Raw genomic sequence first — 24222 nt, forward strand, 5'->3', positions numbered from 1 at the left:
AACATTTGTAACATTTGGATCATTTTTATTTTGAATGTTGTCATTTGAAATTTTTCGTCGATGCCTTTAACTCGTCCAGCTCATGTTTAATTGATGATCTAATAATTGTGTTGCTAATTGGTGTATAACGTTGTTAATGAACATATTTCATGGACGGACAAGATAGGACACCCGGACCTGTTGACCCTTCTGTTCTGATACTACAGGACAAACATCGGAGCGTTGACATATGGGACCACTCGGTAATATTTCATCCGTCAGTTCATGTACTTATGCATGTTAAATTAATATACTATCTCATATAAATTACGTTCGTACGATTTTTTATCAGGCTGATCCAGCGAGGCAGCTGGTTTGCAGGCACTACACTACTAGGGTTATAACGGACTGGGTTGTCGATCAACGCGTTATTGCGTACGTCGAGTTGGCTGGCTTGGGTGGTATTCATCGGATGGCGTTCAGGGAGATCGATCGAGCGCTTGTCACTGTGCTCGCAGAGAGGTGGAGACAAGAGACGCACTCTTTCCACCTACCTGTTGGGGAGGCGACCTTTACGTTGCGGGACGTCGTGATACTCACGCGCCTTCCTATACATGGGACTGCGGTGACAGGACATGCGTTGTCGATCCCGTTGGTTTGGTAGCTCGGGTTCTCGGGGTTCAGCCAGGTCCCGATGAGATCGGTCCGGGTTGAGGACTGGCTGGATACGCGAGACTTTTCGTGTACTTCCTCTGGACGCTGATGACGCCACGGTTTAGAGACACGCTCGTGCATACTTATTCCCGCTCATCTCGGGTGTGTTGTTCGAGAAGAAGAGCGGGAGCCATTTGCAGCTTATTTACCTACAGCTGTTAGACCACGACTGGGATCATATCCGTGGCTACAGCTGGGGTAGTGCCTGTTTGGCGACGTTGTATCGCCACCTGTGTAGAGCATCCCACCGTGGTTCTGGCGAGATCGGAGGTCCCTTGATTGTGCTTCAGGTAACTCACCTAATTATCAAAAACCTATTTTGTCTGCTACTTACCTAGTTTATACTTAACCTAGTTTTGTATTTTTGTGTTACAGTTATGGGCTTGGGAGCATATCCATATAGGCAGACCAGGTAGGCTTGCTGTACATCGTCAGGGATAGCAGGACCGGGACGAGCAGTACCAGGTGTACGATGCTCCACCGCTCCCTACACGTGATGAGGCGTACGGTTGCAAGTTTGTTACAATTGTCATTACTTGAAACTTCATACAGTTTTATTATGCTAGTTGACAAACTGAAACAATTTTTGGTATTAGGTGGGTGATCCCCAAACTGAAACTTGCGCATGTGGTGAGGGGTCGTCCATAATACCGAGACGCCCTTGACCGACTCACCGAGGATCAGGTGCTAACTTAAAAGGAATTTGTAAACATTTATTTAATATGATTCTTATCAGTGCACTAACCTATTTAAGGTATTACTTTTGATGTGTTTTTGCAGGTGACATGGGATCCATATGTAGCTTACTTGGTTGATGCCATGCCTGCTCATCTACTCGATCATCAGGTAGAGTGGCGTGCCAGGACCCCCATGATATGTTTCGAGGTTGTGGAGAGTCACCTACCCGACCGAGTCATGAGACAGTTTGGACTACGCCAGCTTGTCCCTATGGAGTGTGAAACTAGTCTCCGCCTGCACGGCATTGACCGTTGGGGAAAGGGGGAGACAAACTGGTCAGTGGAGCATAGGCTTTACATTGACCTATGGCAGCGACGGTTGGAGTTCGTCGTTGGAGGTGATCCGATGTAGGGCGTTACGGATCCTCACGACCTGTACATGGTCTGGTACAAGCGTATTACATCGTCCGTTTCATCAACCCTAGCTACACACCACCATCCACACATTACCATCCAGCATATGACGTCATTAGCGGATATGTGAGTTTATTTTATTCTACTTATTTTCATCAATTTTTAAATCTATATCATACAATTGACTGATCGATGATTACTGTAGGCGGCGGATATGGTGGCAATGGTTGATGCATTATCAGTCACCCTTGCAGATGGACCCACCAGAGCCCAGGTCGAGCGGGTGCGAGATATGGGCGTGGCTACCTTACAAAGATATGGTCATGGCTATCTCGTCCACCAGCGGGACGGTCATGATGGGCCACTCCGTCCGTTCACAGTTCGAGCTCGTCCAGAGTAGCGGTGGAGGTGATCCTACGTCACCCAAAGACGCAGAGGATTACACCATCCACAGTTCTACGCCCACCCCTACCTAGGAGGACCCTTCGTCCAGCCAGCAGACTCCCCCACCGCCCCGAGACCCATTCACCACCATTACGCATTACAGGCGGCGTCGTATCAGACGGAGGGCCGACAGACAGGATAGAGAACCATTATCACGAATCAATGAGTCGAGATAGTATTATCTGATTTATTTGCTGTAGTCGGATTTTCTAGAATCATGTATATAACACTTACATTATTAATATAATAAATGTTTTTTGAATGAATCTGTGTGTGGTTTGAAGTTTAATTTCCTTATTTGTCGAAATCTGACTTATATCAGTCAAAATAGATCCTTTTAGGCCGATATATATCAAACACAAGACATTTGGGCTCCATAATGAGAAACGGGGTAGAAGCGATGGCCCGTGGTGGTTAATGTGGTGGCTCATGGTGGTTGTAGTGTTGTTGGGGGTGTTCGGAGTGTTCTAAAGTGCTTAAGGGTGGGCGAAAGTCCCAGGAGGTGGTGGTTGGTGGTGGTTGATGGTGGTGGTAAGGTTGGGGTTGGTGGTGGGGGTGGTTGTAGTGTTGTTGGGGGTGGTTGGAGTGTTTTGAAGTGCATAAGGGTGGTCGAAAGTGACGGGAGGTGGTGGTTGGTGGTGGTCGATGGTGGTGGGACGGTAGGGGTTGGTGGTGGTGGTGGTGTTTGAGGATGGTGGCTGATTGAAGGCTGGGGGTGGTGTGTTGAGGGCAGAATTTGGAGTGGGGAGGCTGCTAGCTGCTAGTACTGCAGTCCAGTAGAAAAACACTGTCTGGGACAATGCCTATGTACAAAAAAATTGTACATAAAATGCTGTCTCGGACAACGTCTTATGTGTATTTGAATTTTTTATTTTTTTTATTTTTAAAAACCAGAAATTAAGAAAATCACAAAAAGAAGTCAAGAAGTAAAAATGCTGTCCGAGACAGCGTTTTATACTTACATATTTTTTTTAAAAAAAAACTAGGGTATAAAACGCTGTCCGAGATAGCGTTTTACCCCAAAAGGTTAGTTTGGTAAATAGTTTTGCCACACATCCACTTTGCAAAATATTTTGCCAAGAAGGCTTAGTTTGAAAAAAAAAAAAAAAAAAAAAAATCCCTTTTTAAGCCTCAAATTGTGGACCAACTTTGAACAATTTCGATTCATCAGAATATCAAAATAAATGATGTTGAAATTATAAATTGCATAACAATACGTAGATTTTGTTGCTGAAATGGAATTACATACTAGTACAATGTTATTATTGTTAGTTTAGCTAGCAATCTTGGCTTTGTTATTACTTATTATATATCACGCATTCTGTCCATACAGAAATGACTTTCAAGCATCAATAATACTTTCCCATAACTTGCTTTTTTCCTTGCTAAATTCTCTACGTTTACACCACCATGCCCACGTAGATTTAGTATCACTAATTTCTCCCTTACCTTGGCTGTTTATACTTATCTTGGAAGTACGTAGTCCTAGTATTATATAAGAAAAGTATGTGCACAAATTACATAAAGAAATATATTACTCAATGACATTTACATTTAGCTGTCGCATAAGTAGTGGCAATTAATTTTGAATGGAAAGAGAATACGGATGGACGTTATAAATTTGATACGGAATATATCATGAAAGACAGATCTAATGACACTTGTGTTTGACTAATTTTCATTGAGGAATGTTTTGTTGGACATTTTATATTAGAGATCATTACGTCAATATTGGCTTCTAGTTTACTAATACTAGGTTGCTAGGTATATATTCAATGTCCAACTTAACCAAAAACAAAAGGTTAAGCTAATGGTTGAAATCTCACAGTATTTATTTTATGTATGTTATCATGTTTTACAATGTAAGAGTTATTTGGGATTGAAATGTGGATACAACATTAGATTTCTTAGGGCAGGATGAGGCTGGGAATGAGATTTGAATTGTGAGCTTATTGTCACAATGACTCTATTGTCGGAGTATATTATATACTACGTAGTACGCTGCATGTTGCATTTAATCAGTGATCAGCAGTGATATAGAATTTTGTTAATCAAAATACCAGCATATAACATCCTTCACTAATCAGATGAGTTTAATTTACAAATTAAACTCATAGTCTCTTAAAGTAGTGTAATTATGAAGAGATAAAATGAAATATAAGCACCATCCGTTAAGCCAGAAGTTGCATGTTGACTATCGAGTTTTTAATTAACAATCTAATCACACAACCCTGATCACATAATCCCGATTTAATCGGACCTTGATGAGTATGAAACTTCATGAACGTGCCTAGTAATGACACAATTCTTTACTTAGCAAAATCATCTGCTAATCGATCGTATTTATAATTAATCAAGCACGACCACACCTCATCCTCGTACCCTTAATTTAATATTACCAAACAATAATTTTGGTGACAAAATTATAATTATAAACTTAGGAACGAAGTATGAACACGCAAGAGTAGGTTGTAATTACATTAAAATTCGTTAACTTGGCATGATAACGTGCAATTGGCTCATGGGATATGCCAAGCTATTTCATGTTGGATATTCCGTTACGTAAACTCTATATAAAAATTAAGTTACTAGAATTTATTTATATAAATACCTGTTAAACTCTATGAACTCATTAAAAGCCATCACGTTTCATTTGTAACACATAAAAAACATAGAAAGAAAATATGGGGAAAGTTTCAATGATGATCAAGCTTTTGGTTGTTTTATGTTTAGTTGGTGATGCTTTGTGTAAGAGCAAAAAACCTCACCACCCTGACCACCCTACAAGTTCTACTTTTGATTTTTTCTACTTTGTGCAACAGGTAAATTTCACAATATTAATATAACCCCTCCCCTTCTATAATCTCCGTCTTTGAAAAAAGATGCAAATATTTTTCTATGTTTTCACTTTTATTGACCTGATTTACTGTTTTATCCTTATTGTGAAATATGAATTATTTCACACACAAACAATACAATTGTTCTCCAACTCACATCATATGATGTACAGTAAAATATGGTAAATTAAGACGTTAGAAGGTGGTAAATGGTGAATAATCGACGACTAGAGTAAAAATGGGATAGATGATTACTCATTTTGAAAATTTGTCATTTAGAAAAGAAAATAATTAAATTGACCTATTAAAAGGTGTTTTTTTATTTCTTCCTTTAATGCTGTTTTAATATTGCACATAAAGTATATCTATATATGCATATTATTAGGATGGATGATGAAATGGTGATGATATTTAATTTGAGCATGATTAATTGATGAAAAGACTAATTAATTGAATTATATGTGATAATAATGCAGTGGCCAGGAGCATATTGTGATGCAAAAGGGAAAAAATGTTGTTTTCCTGGAAGTGGGAAGCCAACAACAGATTTCTCAATTCATGGCCTTTGGCCTAATTACAATGATGGTGGTTATCCCTCCAACTGTGATAACACAAAGCCTTTTGATGAATCTGAGGTATACTCTATACATAGTTTTTATTTGTAACGCGTTAGCTACTACATGTTGCACATTTAAAAAACAAAGGAAGTAACTAAATGGAAAATTTCTATGGAAAATGTAAATGACTATGTATGTATGACGAGCAACATCTATCCTATAAATTTTGAAAAATGGCTATGATCATGTAAATTACTTATAAAGGGATGAAATTCTTTCACTTTTTTTTCTTCAAAAAAAAAAAAAAAAAAAAAGAAAAAAAAATCACTTTTGAGTTCCAAATAAAAAAGGTGGGGAGGGGAATTTTGTGTTTGAGATAGTATTAAAGACAGAATTGTTGGTTAAAATCTTAATAATGTACAAAATTATTGTTTATATTTGAAAATGACTTGAAAGTTAATGCGTGATGTTTTCATCTGAAGAAAACAAAAGTATACAACTACGTTAGTAGTTAATTAAATCTTAAATGTTTCTTAGGTGCTAATCAAGTGCCAGATTGGCGCTAGTGCAAGACTTTCCTGGGTAATAAGTCCTAACAACAAAGTAAACGAACAAGCATGATACGCGCATTAAAAAAAATAATGAAATTATTTCTCCAATTCATCTATTATTGCCTCCTGCGTCTCTACTTGTTTGCTCTATTTTCGCTTTTAAAGTCAAAGTTCATCAAATTTGAACATGAATTTCCACTAATATATAGTACTACTTCGTAAGTGATAACCGTCATAAACCTCAAAAGGCAAAGAGGCAAATGGTAAGGGATACCAATAAAGAAAGTGTTTTAATTTGACTTTTTAAACAAATATAGACCAATTAATTATCTGCACTACGCCAATAACAAAGTTTATTTTTGTCACCTAAGCAAATCATAATTACTACATGTACAATTTATGTAGAAAAGATAATATTTTGTGCTATGTTATTGGATTAGTTACAATATATAGTTTTTTCAAATGTCTCAAAATTTATAACTTTTACAAAAACAATAAATAAAAATATTAACAATCAAGTTTATGCATTATTAGCTGATGATCAAAATATTGCGATAACAATTATTCTCCCTCTCCCTAGCTCATCAATCACCAGAACTTAACTTTCTCTACCCTTATAACTATGCAGATAGAAGAACTCGAGAGCAGGCTCGAAACGGAGTGGCCATCACTAGCGTGCCCTAACGTAGGAACAAAGTTTTGGGCACATGAATGGAACAAACATGGTACATGCTCATCATTCTCTAGCCAACAAGAGTACTTCCAAGCTGGTCTAGACCTTAAGGACAAAACCAACCTTCTACAAGCCCTTAAGGATGCCAATATCGAACCCAACGATGAGTTCTACAACGTCGAGGACATGAAGGAGGCCATCAAGGAGAAGATCGGATTTTATCCTTGGATCGAGTGTAACCGTGATTCCGAAGGAAATAGCCAGCTTTACCAAGTGTATATCTGTGTAGATGCTAATGGAAAGGACCTTATCAAATGTCCTGTGCTTCCTAGTGGAAATTGTGCCTCTAGAGTACAGTTTCCTAACTTTTAAGGTAGCCAAATTGTAATTAAGTGATTTTAATTACTTGAATTTGGTTAATCATATTCTTCACCATTCTCACAATTCAGACAATTATAACTTCACATTATTGATTGTATGAACGATTTAAACTTTATTACTGAATAACACTTTATTAGGTTTCTTTTCAATCTTGTTGGAAACTTCACATGGAGTTCATATTAATTTAGGGAAATTCACAAGTAGTGGAGAGCCTAAAATTATTTGTACTAGTTTCAATATATTTGACTGATAATATTAGTTTCTAAAAGTCTAACGAATAACTGGGGTCAATAGTGGTGGGCCAGGACAACCCAGTAATATTAAGAAGCTCGTGGGTCTACCCAACCCAGTCCTCGAGGCCCATGGGTCCATGCCGTATTTGGGCCTTACTTTTCAAAATTTGAACTCCGCCCAGCTAACTCATTCGTGTTGGGCTAGGACGTCAGGACGTGGGCTGTTACCAGTCAACCTGGAAGCCCGTGGGCTTGACTCGGCCCAACCTTGCCCAAAGCCACCTTGACTATAGATTTTAACATACATACATCAGTTTGATTTTCTTGGAATAATTAAAGTTTGAGGGTGACCGACACTTAAAATAAAGAATTCTGGAGTCCCAGACAGGAGTCCATGCTTGGAATTATTGCTGCACGTGGTGCGATTTGACTGCCTTTTCTCCATTATCCGTGATACGGTAATTTTTATTTACTATTTGACATTCGTTTTAAATTATTAATAACGATTTAATAAAAAATAAAAGTAAAAAATATTTAATCGCTACAATTAATTTAAAATGGAACTATAATGGTAGATTATTATTATTTTTTCTATTTTGCAACAACACCAACTACGTGTAAAATGTCTTATTTTTGACAAAGCAACTAAAATAAGAATTAGCTAGTAAAGAAGTTAAATTTCTCCTACAATCATTAGCAAGATCATGAGCTCATATTACTTGATCTATGCTCACTTTCCAAACAATGTAGGTCTTCATTAAGGTACCCACAACATTTTCCCCCTGCCGGTATCAAGAGCAGGTTAAATCTTTTTCACCTTAAATTTATCATGGTATCAAGAGCAGGTTAAATCTTAGAACCGTTGACAACATTTTCCCCCTGTCAGTGGGTTAGAAAATTAAATCCACCGATGGGATAAAACTTTAGCCAAAAATATATATTTCTTTTTTAATATTTCCGCAAGTACGTGAATGCACTTCAAGCATCTGTGGGTGATGATGACTTAATGTAATTACATCAACATGCGTGGCTTTTGTCACGTACTCTTTGAGGATAGGGTGATTTTTTTATGACATTGTGTTGTTGACAAGGTGAAAACAAAGGGTAACCTTTGAGTTTTATTTTTTTTTTAAAAAAGAAAAAAAAAAGTTTTTTCGGCTCTCCTTGTGTCGTGAGACAGGAAATATATTGAATTGGTTCTCCTTGTACCGTGAGACAATGTTAATAAGATGGTTCTCCTTGTGCCGTGAGACAGGGATTGGTTACCTTATACCTTGAAACGACAGGATTTTGTACCTTGAAATGACAGGACAAGCATATTATTTTCCTTGTACCTTTGAGACGATAGGACATTATACCTTGAGACGACAGGGTATGCATATGAAGATAAGAATGGACGTGGTTGCAGAAAGCCACGGACAGTAGCAAGAAGACCACTGACACCAGCAAAGGGACGTGGCAGAAGACCACGGACACCAGCAAAGGGACGTGGCTGCAAAAGTTTGTCTTTTTTTAAAAAAAAAAAAGTAAAGGCGAGATCAACAGAGTAGTGCAATTCGATCGACTTTAACAAAGTGAAGAATTTTCAATCGCAACGTTCGTGTTATTGCCGTTACGATTGCGGGAGGGTGTTAGAGATGAGATATCGGAAAATATAGATATATTTTCTGTAAATATCATTAAGAGAATAATATGTTTAGGTTTATTTTAGGTTAAGATATTATTTAGAGAATATATCTTTAAGATTTATGATTAGGCTAGTATATTTTTTAAGAAAATTGTTTCCTATCTTATAAGCTTAAATTTTATATAAATACTCTACCTAATGATTGATAATAAAAAAGCCATTCAATTCTCTCTTCACCTCCATTCTCTCTTTTACCCTAATTTGTCACTATCTAACTTCACGATCTCACAAACAGTCCAGTAAAGCATCATCCCCCTTCCTTTACATAAATTCTTTCTCATTATATATATATAACCATTTTTTATTTATTTAATAGAGTAGAAAGTGTCCCAAAGATAGTTGATGAGTACCACTCATGTAAACTAAAAACAATTAAACTTTTGACATCCAAACCACTTAACATCTGATATTCTGATCCCTTTCATTAAACCTTAATTAAATACATTTATTTCAGTTAACCTATTGCATTAACCTAGATTTTTTAGTCATTTGACTTTAAATGTATGCATATAACTACTCACTAAAGTAATTTTGTACTCATCCGATTGTATTCACCTCAACTCACTTAGTTGATGTTTCTAGTATATAGAATCATTCCAAGTAAATACTTAATTATATTAATAATATCATCTTTTACAATAATTTGTCATTTTTTAAGAATATTTTGAAAAGAAAAATGTACGGATAGAACACATGATCCAAAATATTTTGGGATTCATACATTCATGGTAGATTAAATTAGAGAAGTGAATTAATAAAAATTGAATGAGAAAAATTGGTTGGTGGTGAACTGCTGACTTAAATGTCAGTTACCATACCAATAATATCGTCTTATAGTAAATGATCTGCAATCAGATCACATGAAAAAATAGACGTAATAGTCAGAAATTAATTAGGATAAATGAAATATATGGTGCGTATGTAGAAGCCAAAGGGAGACACTGCATACCTTTCTGGTTATCGATAAGTCGATAACATGTGCAACCATTGAACTTTAGGCTCTTTCATGTGGGGATGGGCCCGTTAAGTGACCTCCCATGTTATACTATAAATTCGTCTACACCCTTATCTATACCAAATAAATGAATAATACCCTCCTTATTAATTATTAATAAGTGCTTAGTGTTAGGAATTGGTGGGGGGGGGGATAAGGAGGAGAGAAAAGCCTATATATAAACCCAAGCGATGTTTAATTTCAAAATATACGACAATAAAAGGAGTAGGTCACTTAGGTTATAAACTAGTGGTTTTTTATTTAATTTTTCTATGTGGGACAACAACTCACATTTGCAACCTAACACTTAGTTCAACTAGTAAAAGGGTTGTTGTATCTTAATCAAAATTTTAGATTTAATACTTACAACAATACTTGTTGAGAGAGCGCTCGACTCAAATCTGGATTAATCTCTACATTACTACATGCATGTAATATATAATAGACTTGCAATTGTATTTACATTGTTATTGAATACTTGCGACACTAACTTGGACTTACATAAAAATCTCAAATTAGTAAGGATTAATGTAGTAATACATAAAAATGAATATTAGATTATTAGGTGTGCACTTATTGAAAACGGACATATTTCCCATCAAATAAAATGAGACTAGATTGACGAGGCAATTGGGTCATTTAAATCGAGTTAGAATCAGATCACTTTGGGTTGGAACTTTTTCAAATAAGAATCATTCGGAGTTCAGTTTAGGTCAGGTCATTTTTAGTTTTATTGCCTATATATTTACTTTGATAAAACTATCACTATCAGAAACATTGTATCACGTCAAATTGGTTCAAGCGACTTCTGGTAGAGTTTGAATTTCAAATAGGAGACTTCACGTCTAGTAATCGGGTATGAGTCAGTTCTGCCATCTCTAAATAAGACTTATGTAGTAATACGACTGTATATAGATCCATCTCCCGTCCCCTCCCCCTTCAGGGGAAGAGGGTCTTATCAAGTCGCTCAGCTCGTGTGGTAAAATATTGATGCGGCCTGTTGGTGGTCGGATAATGGAACTCACCATACGACGATACAATATGTGTAGTATGGGTGTATGACTATACAAAGTTGGATTAATAGCTTGCCACGCATCAATAATGGTAATAATACATACGTGTACATGTTAGTAGCTATAATTGCTTGATATTATTATGTTCATTAATAGGAAAGGCTTCTCATTAACTGTTAAGGCACATATTAAAGTGACCATGTGCGGATGTGTTTAGTATATTTTCCTTTTTGTAGTTTCATTCCAAGCATAAGTATATATTACTACTTCGTATTATTATAAACTACCTACTATACTTAAAGTAACGTGAAAAACATTATTAGTATATAAGAAAACTTGTTTAAGAAAAAATAACAAATTCAAGTTCAACTCAACATAAAGAATTACTATTCAATAAAAAAAAAATTAAAAAAAAAATTAAAAAAAAAATTATTTATCAATATTACGGAGTAACTTGTTTTAACTTTCAAGACTAATGCAGTCTATAATCCAATACAACTTCTAATACTCCGTACTGTATTACATATTATTGTTGTAAAGTTGTCTACAAATAATCAAATTCAAACCTTGTCTTCCTATAAAACATTACACTTAATTAACCGGTTAATGGATCCTCACAATTATAGTTTTATATTATGACAACTAAAGAAAATTTCCATCCCACTCCACGAATATGATGAAAAATTTATTTCTTAAAGAAATTAAAACGGAGTAGTTATTATAAGCTTAAAAGAATACATTCAATTTACTTGATTTTCACTAATGTAAGCAATATGTTATCAAGGTTTACCTAAATTGCTTGAACTTATTTGAATTTATTAGATTATTTTTTTAATTATAAATTAAACTTGCGTAATCTTATAAACTTTCAGAATATGGATAAGGAATATATTATCTTAAAACAAATAATGTAACATCCCTCTGAAATACGAATGCACACATAAATACGGAGTATATTTGTTGCAACTACATCACTCCATGTGAAAGTTTCCCAAATTATTTGCGTGATTTAAGTGAAAAAAATATCATTCAGAATAAAAGCAGAAAAAGTTAGAAAAATAGCAGTGTCTTTTTCCCTCTTCACATCCACATACTACTATTATCATTATTCTTATTACTATTATTATAATAAGTACTAGTACTTTAACAATGGACCAACTATTATAAATAAGGCCTTCAACCCATTTACTATCTTCATAATATATCAACTCTCCCAACTAACACAAGATCCAATTTGATCGAGTAAGTGAGTGAGAATGGGAAAATGGGGAAGTTCTATGTTAATCAAACTTAGTTTAATGCTAAGTTTATCTGTTGTAGCTCTTGCTAACAATGGTGATTTTCATTTGTTCTACTTTGTGCAACAGGTAATAATTTCTTTGTTATTTCACTATCTAGCGAAGCTACTCATTCTGTCCGGATTTAGTTGTTACGTTGTTACATTTTTACTAGCTAGTTCGAAGTACACTATTAATGTGACTATTATTGTGCAGTGGTTAGGATCGTACTGCGACCAACACGGGGAAAGATGTTGTTTCCCAGATTCAGGAAAACCAGCAGCAGAGTTTTCAATTTATGGGCTTTGGCCTTACTACAATGACGGCAGTTTTCCCTACAATTGTGGTGGCGGCAACTTTAATGAAGCTCTGGTATTTTTCTCCTCCTTTTTTTTTCTTGATCTATTTTTTTTACATGTGCAAATTCATATGAAAAATTATACTAGTATAAATTCGGTAGCTTAATGTAAAAAATTAATATGAAACGAAGCGACTATGTCGACTGTCAAGAATCAAAATCACACATTTATTAAGGAGAAACTAACCAAAAACAGAGATGTTTAATTATTTCTAATTTAATAAAGTGTTCTCTAAAGCCGTAATTAAATTTGTTTGAAACTATCGTCATAATCTAAACTTGTCTGAACTCATTCGGAGTACTAACCCGGCTTTAAAATTGTAATAGTCCCAAACACAAGACCATGTTCAACGCCAAGGCCGTGGGTTGGATGAACCTTGACTCATAGTCCGATGAACCCGGGACGATAGTCAATACAAATAATATTTCACATTTAAATAAACTATCTCCTTAATCTTCTGATTTTTAAGGACCCAACAGTTAAATATAATTAGATGTAATGTTTCTACGTAACATCAAAGGTACGGAGCATTAATGAATTATAACAACAGAAAACAACTCGGTACTACTCCTTCCGTCCCATAATACATTAGATGTTTGGACTTTTTTTTCACTGTTAAGTTTGACCATAATTTTTTTACTAACATAATAAAAATATATTTTATCGTAAAATATGTTTTTAGATAGGTTTTAATATAAAGTTTGGGACAGAAGGAGTAAAAGCTAACATAATGTCTTCTGTTGCAGTAACATACAGTAGTTAAATTAATTTGGTGTTAGATTATTGAAATAAATAGGAAATGTCAGATCACCGTTTTCTTGTAACATGTATGATGTGAAGTTGTGGATTTTAGGCGGATTACAAAGAGGGATTTGAGCAATTTGGGAGCTTGTGAGATAGCGTGATAGTGACTTTCCAATGAGGACTTTGCAAAACTGGCTCGTACTCTACCAAATCTAGACCATATCTAAAATTGATCTTAGAAATTAAACTCGATTTTGACGCCATTTAAATTTGATTAGAATTGAAGTTGATTGATATTGGTTGAGTTATCATAATAAACTAATTGGCAATAAACCCAATTGAATCGACTTGATAGTAATCTAGATCTAATTTAATGATAATTGCTCGATTATAACCCGAATTGAATGACTTGTAGCTCATAGGTAATAAGTGGTTTTGTTTCATACTATTGATCCTAGCTAGGGAGGCAATGTAGGTGATTGTAAACTTGTTCCTAAATTTCCCATATTCCTTTATTGTTCTTTGATTGCTAACTAAGATCTTTAATTTATGTAGCTTAAACCTATGCAAGACAACCTAAGGAAGGAGTGGCCATCATTTACATGCCCACAAATCGGTAGAAAGTTTTGGGTTCATGAATGGAACAAACACGGTACATGCTCGAAATCAGTCCTAGGTGAAGTCGCCTACTTCAAAGCGGCTTTGGCCCTTAAGAACAGGGTGAATATCCTCCAAGCCCTTACAAGAGCCGGGATTCGACCAAACAACCAGATGTACCCTCTCAAGGCCGTGAAGAAGGCGATTGCTCGGGCAACAGGATTTCATCCTTGGGTTGTTTGTAACAGCAATTCTCAAGGGGTTAGCCAGATTTGGCAAGTTTCAATGTGTGTTGATAGAACTGGCACTAGACTTATCAACTGCCCCTTCGTTCCTAAGGGGCAGGGTGATTGTGGGTCTCAAATTAAGTTTCCTTCTTACTAATTACAGACAGGCCTAGCTAATGAATGTGGTTTGTGCAAGAAAATTTCATGTAGCGTGCCATTTTTAGTGCTCGCTTATGCTATATACTTATGCTATAGGCTTGTAGCTTCTTTTGACTAAGAGACTATCTAAAAGTGCCTATTACGTATTGACCTGTTCCCTATTGTACTATCGGTCGCGATTTAATGGAAAATTGACCATATAAAATATCTTATGACTTCGATATTCTTACATGAGTTTCATGTACTTGTATTACTCACACACTCAAGGCTAATGCCGCATGCTCATATAGCTCATTTCCAGTCCCTTAAAAGAGCAAAATATGCAAGTCAAGGTTACTTAAATGTACAACAGATAAAAAGAACCAAGGATTTACAAACTTTAACATTCAAGTTTACACCCACAATCAAACTACAGTTGACAACCAAAAATGTAGAAATCCAAAAACAAAATTATTATTTGCATTGATTTAAACTTTTAAAGTCGTTGCATCAGATGTCAAATTTAACGATCATAAATTAGGTTGAGACAAAATTGATTAGAGATAACAATGATAGTTAAGAAGATAAGAGAAAGTAGAAAATATACAAGTGAAAGCAACACGCTACTCACGATTCACGAATTGCAAAGTTGAGGTCAAATGCACAAAGCCCAACGAAATAACAGCAGACCCAATAGTGAAACGGAAACATAGCATAGAAGGCCTGGTCCATTCACGCTTACCGACATCAAATGTTGCTATACGAGACCGTGCGAGAGCTTCGTGCTTCTCTCTAGGCTCGATCTACCCACGCTCAAAAGTCAAAACATCTTTGGAGTTTGTACTCTATATTGAATATATACAATAATATACCTAGGTTGTACAAGGGTAGTTTTAGGGATGACAAACGGCCGGAATGGTACCAAGCAAACTTGCCGGAGTTGGTGGGGAACTCACCTTGTGATTTTGAGGTCCCAAGTTCGAGCCCCACCAACTACAAAATGCTTAAAAGTAGGTGGATTCCCTTACCTCCCCCTCCACTCTCAAGCATCGACCTGCGGGGTTGGTTGACTAAACCTGTGAGAAGTGTCGATTCATTAAGGTCTTTCATCTTACCTTAAAAAAAAAAAAAACGGGTGGAATGGTACGAATCGTAGAATACTTTATACGTATCATTTGCTTATTCCCGTAGAGTCTCATCCCCATTTTGATTGCTGTATGATTTTACATGTTTTGTACGGTATATCACTTTAATTATTACTCCCTCTATTTCTGAATAATTGACATGTTTGACTTTTTTTTTTTCCTCTATTTACATTGGATTTTGCTTTGGTGGTTTCCTCTAGGTGGGCATTCGTTGTGCTCTGCCTTTTTCGATCTTTTTCTTCTTGGCATGGGCTTCCTCATTCATTGGGCTTGGGTCAAGGCATGAGTAGGCAGTGGGCTTCTACTGGCTTGATGTGTATGGGCTTGTCATGCAGAAACATAATTGTCAAGAAACATAAGGGAAGCACCAGGCAAGAAACTAATACTGATGCAAATCTAAAAGAACTACTAAAATTCTCTTAATATGCATCAAATTAACTAAGATGAAGGAGAATAGCAAGGAGAGTAGCCTAATAGAGAGATCTAAATGTGTGCAAAATCATGAGAATTATCATAAGTTATTGTACAAGTGGGTTACCGGCTTAGACACTTGGATCCCACACTTGGTATCGCTTGTTTAAGATTTACACAACTTATGCATTAAACTTACTTTGCACTATATGTTACATATCATTCTTCGCTTTTTAAAATTGATACAAACGTATACGTGTATTAATTATTAAATTTTAGACGACCATTGCACATAAAAACTACTTGTAGTAATTAAGTCTATTTCATTATATTTTTTTATTTCCTAATTGTTGTTAATATAAGGAAATTTTGTCCAAAACTATCCTATAAAAGGTCTATTTAGTGAACAAACTACCGGAAAAAAATTATTTGTAAACAACTACCCACAAATGCAAAAACTTTGTCTAGCACTGCCCTTTAACAGATTCCGTCTACTTTTGCCATTTGTGGGGTCCATATTTTCGTTTTCTTTCCCAATTTACTTCAATCCAACTACCTGATTTCTCCCTTATTCAATTTTCCTCCATTTTCTTTCACCTTTCACCATTGGATGACTTTCCTAATTGTTGTTAATATAAGGAAATTTTGTCCAAAACTATCCTATAAAAGGTCTATTTAGTGAACAAACTACCCGAAAAAAATTATTTGTAAACAACTACCCACAAATGCAAAAACTTTGTCTAGCACTGTCCTTTAACAGATTCCGTCTACTTTTGCCATTTGTGGGGTTCATATCGTTTTCTTTCCCAATTTACTTCAATCCAACTACCTGATTTCTCCCTTATTCAATTTTCCTCCATTTTCTTTCACCTTTCACCATTGGATGACTTTCCTAATTGTTGTTAATATAAGGAAATTTTGTCCAAAACTATCCTATAAAAGGTCTATTTAGTGAACAAACTACCCGAAAAAATTATTTGTAAACAACTACCCACAAATGCAAAAACTTTGTCTAGCACTGCCCTTTAACGGATTCCGTCTACTTTTGCCATTTGTGGGGTCCATATTTTCGATTTCTTTCCCAATTTACTTCAATCCAACTACCTGATTTCTCCCTTATTCAATTTTCCTCCATTTTCTTTCACCTTTCACCATTGGATGACTTTACAGTAGTCTTTTGAAAAACGACAACCATAACTCTAATTACATGGAAAATTCTTATTGATTGGTTGTAATTTTTAAGTCATCTTTTCTTTATGAATTATTTTAAATGCCTAAATTAATTAAAAATCATATTTTATTAAAAAAATCATTTTTAATTTCGAAACATAAAAATTTTATTAATTAATGAATTAAATTATTATTGAAATTATAAACTAAATCATAGTTTGTAAATCTGGGTTGTAAATCCCCCAAATCAATTTTCTCACCTTTCTCAATTTTAGGGTTCATCCCAAAATCCAATCAAATCAACCAAATCATGGCGTCAAATTCATCTAAACCTTCAGACGAAGAACTAACCGATCAATTGCAACAAGTCTGAACACAATTAAACAAAAAGCAAACGATCGGCAATATCATCAATTAAATCCCTCCTCCTTCAATCTTACTCCACCTCTTCTTCGTCAACCCAGAAACTCTTCTCCGACGTCGTTAGCCGCGTTGCCATCGTAATCCACACTCGAAATTGCAACCCAGATTTCAAATCTAATTTTCGACCAAATTGATCGGAATCATGAAGAAATTGCATCGTTCTAATAGATGATAGTGTAGATGACGATTTGGTGATCAATCATAACCACGAATTACAAATTTTCGGCAGTTTATTATGATTCATGGATGAACGAACAAAATTTTAATTTTAATAAACAGATTTTAGTTTCTAATTTCAATAAGAACTAATTTAATTATTTTGTAAAATAAAAAATGAATTTTAAAAATAAAAAATTTTAATTTTCAAAAATTTAAAATGATTATTTAAAATAAAAAAAATGTTTTTTTTTAATTAATTAGGGGTTTAAAAATAATTCAAATATTAGCCAATAAGAATGCGCCATGTGTCAAAGTTATGGTTGTCATTTTTCAAAACCATAAAATTATCCTTCACCATTTTGTTCTAATCTTAGCAAATCATACTAATCAAACTTTCTTCCCTTTTTGAGTAATTAAACACCAAAATTGATTTTAACAATACGTACCATTCCAATATTCTTCATCAACCCATTCTACATCGATCCCTTTAACCAGATGGAACATCATAAAATTTACAACAAAAAAAAAAGTAACCATTGAATTAGACATTCTACATATGAAAATTATATTGGAGCAAATTTTTTTTTAAAAATAAAATCATTGAATTGAAACACTAAAGCCTCGAAATGCAAAATCCGTAATTTAATTGAAACCCTAAACCTTAGAAATGCAAAACCCCTAATTCAATTGAAACTTTAAACCCTAAAAAAGCAAAATCCCTAATTCAATTGAAACCCTAACACATAATTGAATCCATAATTATGATAATTTAAGAAAATTCAAAGCCCTAAACCCATTATATAGTTAAAAATGCGTACTTGGTATATTTTTTAAATCCAAGTGTTTGAGTGGCCACAATAAAATTACATGCATCTTGTTAGAATTTAATCAGTATTGTCTTCAACAACTTCGAAATTTAGGGTTCATGATTATACACTGTGGTTGAAGGAAAAGAAATGAATGAATGAAAATGTGGGTCTCACAAACGACAAAGTGGACGGAATCTATTAAAGGGTAGTGCTATACAAAGTTTCTACATTTATAGGGTAGTTGTTTTTTTAAAAAAAAAGGTAGTTTACAAAACTGGCCATTTATAGGATAGTTTTGGACAAAATTTCCTAACAATAAAAAGGAAACTCTCGAATTGTTTAGTGTATTTTTTTTAATCCATGATCTATTTTTAAATTGACTTTTTAAAAGTCTTAGATAGTTATATAGTTATAAATGCGTACTTGGTATATTTTTTAAATCCAAGTGTTCTTTTCTTTTAGGTTGTTTTTTTTAATCTAGTGTTCTTAAAAAAGTCTTAGATATTAATATTATTATTTGAACACTCAATTAAAAAGTCTTAGATGTAATTTGCCTGTGTCACCATTTATTATTACAAAGTTCAAAAATTATTTTCCAAGTCGTAAAACATTATTGGAATTTGCAAGCATAATAGTATTCAATCATTTAAAAGTCAAAATTAATAAGGTCGAATTGCAAGTTACTACAAATATTCAACACTAACCAGCTCTATTAAACGATTAACAAGTTTATTTTTCTTTTTGCACCGAAAATAAAGGCTACTTTCAGATCACTCAACATGTCTAATTGCTACTAATTAACAAGCCTTCATCACATGGAAATATGAAATCATCAATCACTCAACCTGTCACAATGTCACCCCTACATTATGTGCCCAATAATTATTAAATCATGTAGGTTCGATGTGTTACAACTCTTAAATACGTATTGCAAGTTTTGATTCTTACCCATTAAAATATTATTTGATCCAATTTGTAGGTTTTGATTGCTTTTGTAAATGTTGTATGAAATTTATATTAATATATAAATTTAATTCATATAAAAAAAAAGGTGAGAATATTAACAATTTTTTTGTTTGCTTTTTATTTTTTTTGAACGGTGTTACTGTCTAGACTAAAACTTTCAAGATGTCATGTCAATACGTAGAAATAATAGACAAAAAACAGTCCAGTTTATGTGTTATCAATTGTCGATCATACCTAAATGTTAATGTATTGTTTTCTCCCAATCGAATTAGTGAAAAACGACAATTTACATAATATATTTTGGACCATGTAGTGAGATATGAAAAGATAAAAGTGAGAATTTTCACTACTAAAAAATAAATAAAGTAAAAGTAGGAAGATGAAAAGAAAGCGAACGAAGTAACTGACATTCATATAATTTTTTTTTTGGATGAAATATCATTCCAAATAAGAGAAGGTATTGGGTGTGGACTGCCGTACACAAATTATGCGTACGACAGACTTGGTTGATATGTTTCATTTGTCGACTGATATGTTTCATTTGTTGGCTGATATGTTTTTTGTGTTGGCTGATATAATCCTTTTGTTAGCTTATATATTTTTGTTAATGTTTAATATGTTTATTTTGTTGGCTACTATCAAACATCAGTTGACTGATATGTTTATTTAGTTGGCTGATATCTTTATTTTGTTGCCTGATATGTATATTTTAATTGTTAGCTTATATGTTTCATTTTGTTGGATGATGTGTTTATTTTGTTGGCGTACCTGTTGCTTTTGTTTGCTGATTTCATCCTTTTGTTGGTTGATATGCTTCATTTGTTGGCTGATATGTTTCTTATGTTGGCTGATATGCATATTTTGTTGGCTCATTTGTTCCATTTGTTGGCTGATATGTTGCATTTATTGACTGATATTTTCCTTGTGTTGACTGATACGTTTTTATTAATGTCTGATATGTCCCTAATGTTGACTGATATCAGACATGAATTGGCTGATGTGTTCATTTTAATGGCTGATATGCGTCATTTGTTGGCTAATATGATTAACAACATACAATATATTTTTATTTCCTTCTCTCTCCTTTTTTCCCCCTCTTCCTCTCTTTCTTTCTCTCTGTTTGAGAATGGGGTTTCTCATAACAACAAACAAAAAAAAAATCTTCATGCCACCACAAATCCTCATGCCACCACCATAACCATCGTCACAACTGCAACACACTCCCCTGCCATCACTGTCCAACCAACAACATCAGCACCCAGCCACCAGCGAACCGCCACCAGCAGAGAACATCCTACAGCGAAAACAACCAGCCCACTCTCGAAAAACCCATCCTGCCCTGAAAACAACCAGCCTACTCCCGAAAACAACCCCCTGCCCACCCGAAAATAACCTTACCCACCTAAAACAACCTTAATTAACCACCAACATCAACATAAAACAACCAAATTCGAACACCTCAAACAACCCTAACCACCCAAAAAAACGCACAAAACATCCACAGAACGAGAATAAAACGGCCACAAACACATGAAAATTAAAAAAAATTGAAGAAATTGGTAGCCTTAGATTTAATCGAACCACCAATCGCACCACCAATTTCGCCTCGTTGCTTCACATCTTCCGACGAGGAAAGAGAAATGAACATGCAATGGAGTTTTTCAGGTGGAAGAAAGAAGAAAGAGGAGAGAGAGATTCTGCAATTTTCAGAGAGAAAAACAGTGAAGAATAACGGAGAAAGGAGGAAACATAATACCTGTTGCACGAAACATTGGGTGCGAAGTGTCGCACCCAATAGTTTGTACCGTGTTCAAATAATGTTGACTTTTGGGTATTATTAACTTCATCATTATATTTTCCATGTAGCCTATTGATAAATCTACTTTAATGTATTTCCAAATTAATGTAGACTAACAAAGATTGATTTTTTATTATATAATCTTTTTTTTTTTTTTTTTTTTTGGGGGTGGGGGGTATCCTCTTTGATATGCTCTATATAATGGTGATACGTACGGATTCTTTTCATAAATATATAAGCATAGCCACATTTTATAAACCTAGTCATTACGAAAGAAAGAGATCAATAATGGCGAAATTGGGGAGCTTAATATTCATCTCTAAGCTTGTGCTTCTCCTCAATTTTGCAGTGACAACTCTTGCAAATGATCCTAATGATTTTCAAGCATTCTACTATATACAACAGGTAGGTGAATTTTTATTATTTTCCTCACACAAAATTTTAATTTCTATTATGCATTTGAATTGTAGCATTTTTTTGTAAAAAAAATTATAATTTCTCATACATAATTATTTTGTATGTAGTGGTTACCATCGTACTGCAACCAAAAAGGAACACCATGTTGTTACCCACCAACAGGAAAACCTAAAGCGAATTTTGCAATATATGGGCTATGGCCTTACACAAGTGATGGTAGTTCCATTCAAAATTGCGACGGTTCTAGTTTTGATGTTGGTCCGGTAAGTAATACGAGTTAGTTATGATTTTGATTGTAACAATTATGTTAATTTCTCTAAATTTGTGGTTTATTAGTCGAAAAATACGAGCACTAGTTACGTGTGAATAATTATTTGCTTCCATTGCGTGTATTTGACGACCAAGCTAAGGTTATTGGAAGGATTAGATCTTTTACGATATATGGAAAGAGCCAAACTTGGTACAAAATAGGTTATTGTTATGCGATTTGCAAGATTGCCTCACACTAGACCTTTTGTCAGATTGTCTCACCCAACACTTTTTTTATATCGTTTGTTATTTAAAATTCAAAAATAAAATTAGATTGGTAGAAATGATTTTTATTTGCTCTAAGAATCACCAATAATTGGTTATCGTAACATTAAATGGTTTATATATAAACTTAATAGGTAAATAAAGATTTTTCTGAAAAATAATAATAAGGGTCTACCTTTAGAATGATATTCGAATTAAATGTGACGATTTAACTTTTATACGGAGTACTATTTATCACTTGTTTTACTTCGACCGTATCATAATTTTTATTTTCAATAATACTCGGTAACATACAAAGACAAATGTGTGTATATGAGGTATTTTTAGATTTATCTTACGGTACATTTTCAACATCATATCTACTTTTTATTACGGAGTAATAGATAATTAAATATATTAATTATTATATTTGTGCATTAGCAAGTTTGAAAAGTGTGTTGGTCAAATTGTTGAAAATACTTAGAGACAAATATTCATATATATGTGACCATTTATGATATTTCATTTACTTGGTACAATTTCCTTCCATTATTTTCTTTACTTTATTTTCTCCGATGCAAATTGATGAACAAATCCATTAATTGAATGCAGCTTAAACCTATAGAGAAAATGCTACAAACTGAATGGCCCTCTTTTACATGCCCTCAAATTGGGAGGAAATTTTGGCTCCATGAATGGAACAAGCACGGAACATGCTCAAAATCCGTCCTAGACGAGACGTCATACTTTCACACAGCTCTAAACCTCAAGAACAAGATCAACATCTTCCAAGCCCTCGCGAAAGCCAAGATACAGCCCAACAACCAATTTTACTCTCTAGAGAGCATAAACACGGCCATCACTCGAGCCACCGGATTTCGCCCTTCAATTTTCTGTAACCATGATGCTCAAGGAAACAGTCAGATTTGGCAAGTTATACATTGTGTGGATAAAAGTGGTGTGAAACTTACCAATTGCTCTAGCACTCCTAAGAATCAAGGAGGTTGTTCTTCTACCATTAAGTTTCCGTCTTATAATTAACTAGTCCTTGTACTTTTAATGTCTACATTAATAAACCAAGATTCTTAGTAACCACAATACAACATTTTCAATGTCTACATTGACTTTCATTCTTGCCAAATTGCAAAATTACGTGCTCTGCAGAATATGTAATCCTCCCCCTGTCCCTTATTTACATGCCTTTTTCTAACATTTATTACTAACATAATAAAGAGAAGGACTTTTTGTGAAGAACTACCTTATAGATTACAAATTTTGTAAAATACTACCTTATTAAAAAATTGTTGTAAGAAACTACCTTATAAACACTAGGTGTTGTAAGAAACTAGCTTATAAAACAACTAAATGTTGTAAGAAGCTACCTTTTGCCGGATTAATGCATTGAATAAGGGACGTTTATTGATCCATTTTCAATCTTTTTTTCTCCTTTTCCCACCCAATTTCTCCATAGTCCCCTTATAACCCCTAATTCTCCTTCTCTTTCATTGTTAAATCAAACAAATGGTAGCAACTTACAACATTTAGATTTTATAAGGTAGTTTCTTACAACAATTTTTTTATAAGGCATTTTTTCACAAAATTTGATATATATAAAGTAGTTTTTCACAAAACGTCCTAAAGAGAAATAGGCATGTAAATAAGGGAAGGAGGGAATACATTAAGAAAGTCTTTTTTTCCCTTCTATACAGTTCTTTGTGACTACTAAAAAAAGCTAAAATTGGTATAATAACTAGAGGTTTTAATTTACAACATGTTTGATAAGTGGTCAGAAATTGTGATTTTGTATGCTAGGAAATCAATATTATGTTCGGCTGTTCGCTACCATATCAATGGAACTCTTTCCTCCAAACATGTGCATTTCTTCAAAAATTTTATTTATAGATGTTACCATCGT

The 24222-nt window shown here is 34.3% G+C and overlaps 3 protein-coding genes across 3 annotated transcripts; all 3 read left to right on the top strand.

The window, feature by feature from the left end:
• The first annotated feature begins 4858 nt into the window (after positions 1 to 4858).
• Positions 4859 to 7376, top strand: LOC110712604 (ribonuclease 1-like). Its single transcript, XM_021891079.1, has 3 exons — positions 4859 to 5050; positions 5542 to 5700; positions 6802 to 7376. The coding sequence occupies exons 1-3, from the start codon at positions 4913 to 4915 to the stop codon at positions 7216 to 7218; spliced, it is 714 nt and encodes a 237-aa protein (XP_021746771.1). The 5' UTR covers positions 4859 to 4912; the 3' UTR covers positions 7219 to 7376.
• A 4922-nt stretch (positions 7377 to 12298) lies between these two features.
• On the top strand, positions 12299 to 14740 carry LOC110712613 (ribonuclease 1-like). Its single transcript, XM_021891091.1, has 3 exons — positions 12299 to 12521; positions 12648 to 12803; positions 14090 to 14740. The coding sequence occupies exons 1-3, from the start codon at positions 12411 to 12413 to the stop codon at positions 14513 to 14515; spliced, it is 693 nt and encodes a 230-aa protein (XP_021746783.1). The 5' UTR covers positions 12299 to 12410; the 3' UTR covers positions 14516 to 14740.
• Positions 14741 to 21665: 6925 nt separating this feature from the next.
• Positions 21666 to 23348, top strand: LOC110714440 (ribonuclease 1-like). Its single transcript, XM_021892954.1, has 3 exons — positions 21666 to 21782; positions 21902 to 22057; positions 22920 to 23348. Exons 1-3 carry the CDS (start codon positions 21666 to 21668, stop codon positions 23346 to 23348), a joined length of 702 nt encoding a protein of 233 aa, XP_021748646.1.
• The last annotated feature ends 874 nt before the right edge of the window (positions 23349 to 24222 follow it).

This window comes from Chenopodium quinoa, unplaced genomic scaffold (genome assembly GCF_001683475.1).
Source record: "Chenopodium quinoa cultivar QQ74 unplaced genomic scaffold, ASM168347v1, whole genome shotgun sequence".
Taxonomy (NCBI): domain Eukaryota; kingdom Viridiplantae; phylum Streptophyta; class Magnoliopsida; order Caryophyllales; family Amaranthaceae; genus Chenopodium; species Chenopodium quinoa.

Coding starts and splice junctions, on each gene's coding strand:
- LOC110712604 (XM_021891079.1), top strand. CDS start 4,913: ATGGGGAAAGTTTCAATGATGATCAAGCTTTTGGTTGTTTTATGTTTA. Junction 5,051..5,541: donor TTTTCTACTTTGTGCAACAG/GTAAATTTCACA, acceptor ATAATAATGCAG/TGGCCAGGAGCATATTGTGA. Junction 5,701..6,801: donor AGCCTTTTGATGAATCTGAG/GTATACTCTATA, acceptor ATAACTATGCAG/ATAGAAGAACTCGAGAGCAG.
- LOC110712613 (XM_021891091.1), top strand. CDS start 12,411: ATGGGAAAATGGGGAAGTTCTATGTTAATCAAACTTAGTTTAATGCTA. Junction 12,522..12,647: donor TGTTCTACTTTGTGCAACAG/GTAATAATTTCT, acceptor ATTATTGTGCAG/TGGTTAGGATCGTACTGCGA. Junction 12,804..14,089: donor GCAACTTTAATGAAGCTCTG/GTATTTTTCTCC, acceptor TAATTTATGTAG/CTTAAACCTATGCAAGACAA.
- LOC110714440 (XM_021892954.1), top strand. CDS start 21,666: ATGGCGAAATTGGGGAGCTTAATATTCATCTCTAAGCTTGTGCTTCTC. Junction 21,783..21,901: donor CATTCTACTATATACAACAG/GTAGGTGAATTT, acceptor TTTTGTATGTAG/TGGTTACCATCGTACTGCAA. Junction 22,058..22,919: donor CTAGTTTTGATGTTGGTCCG/GTAAGTAATACG, acceptor AATTGAATGCAG/CTTAAACCTATAGAGAAAAT.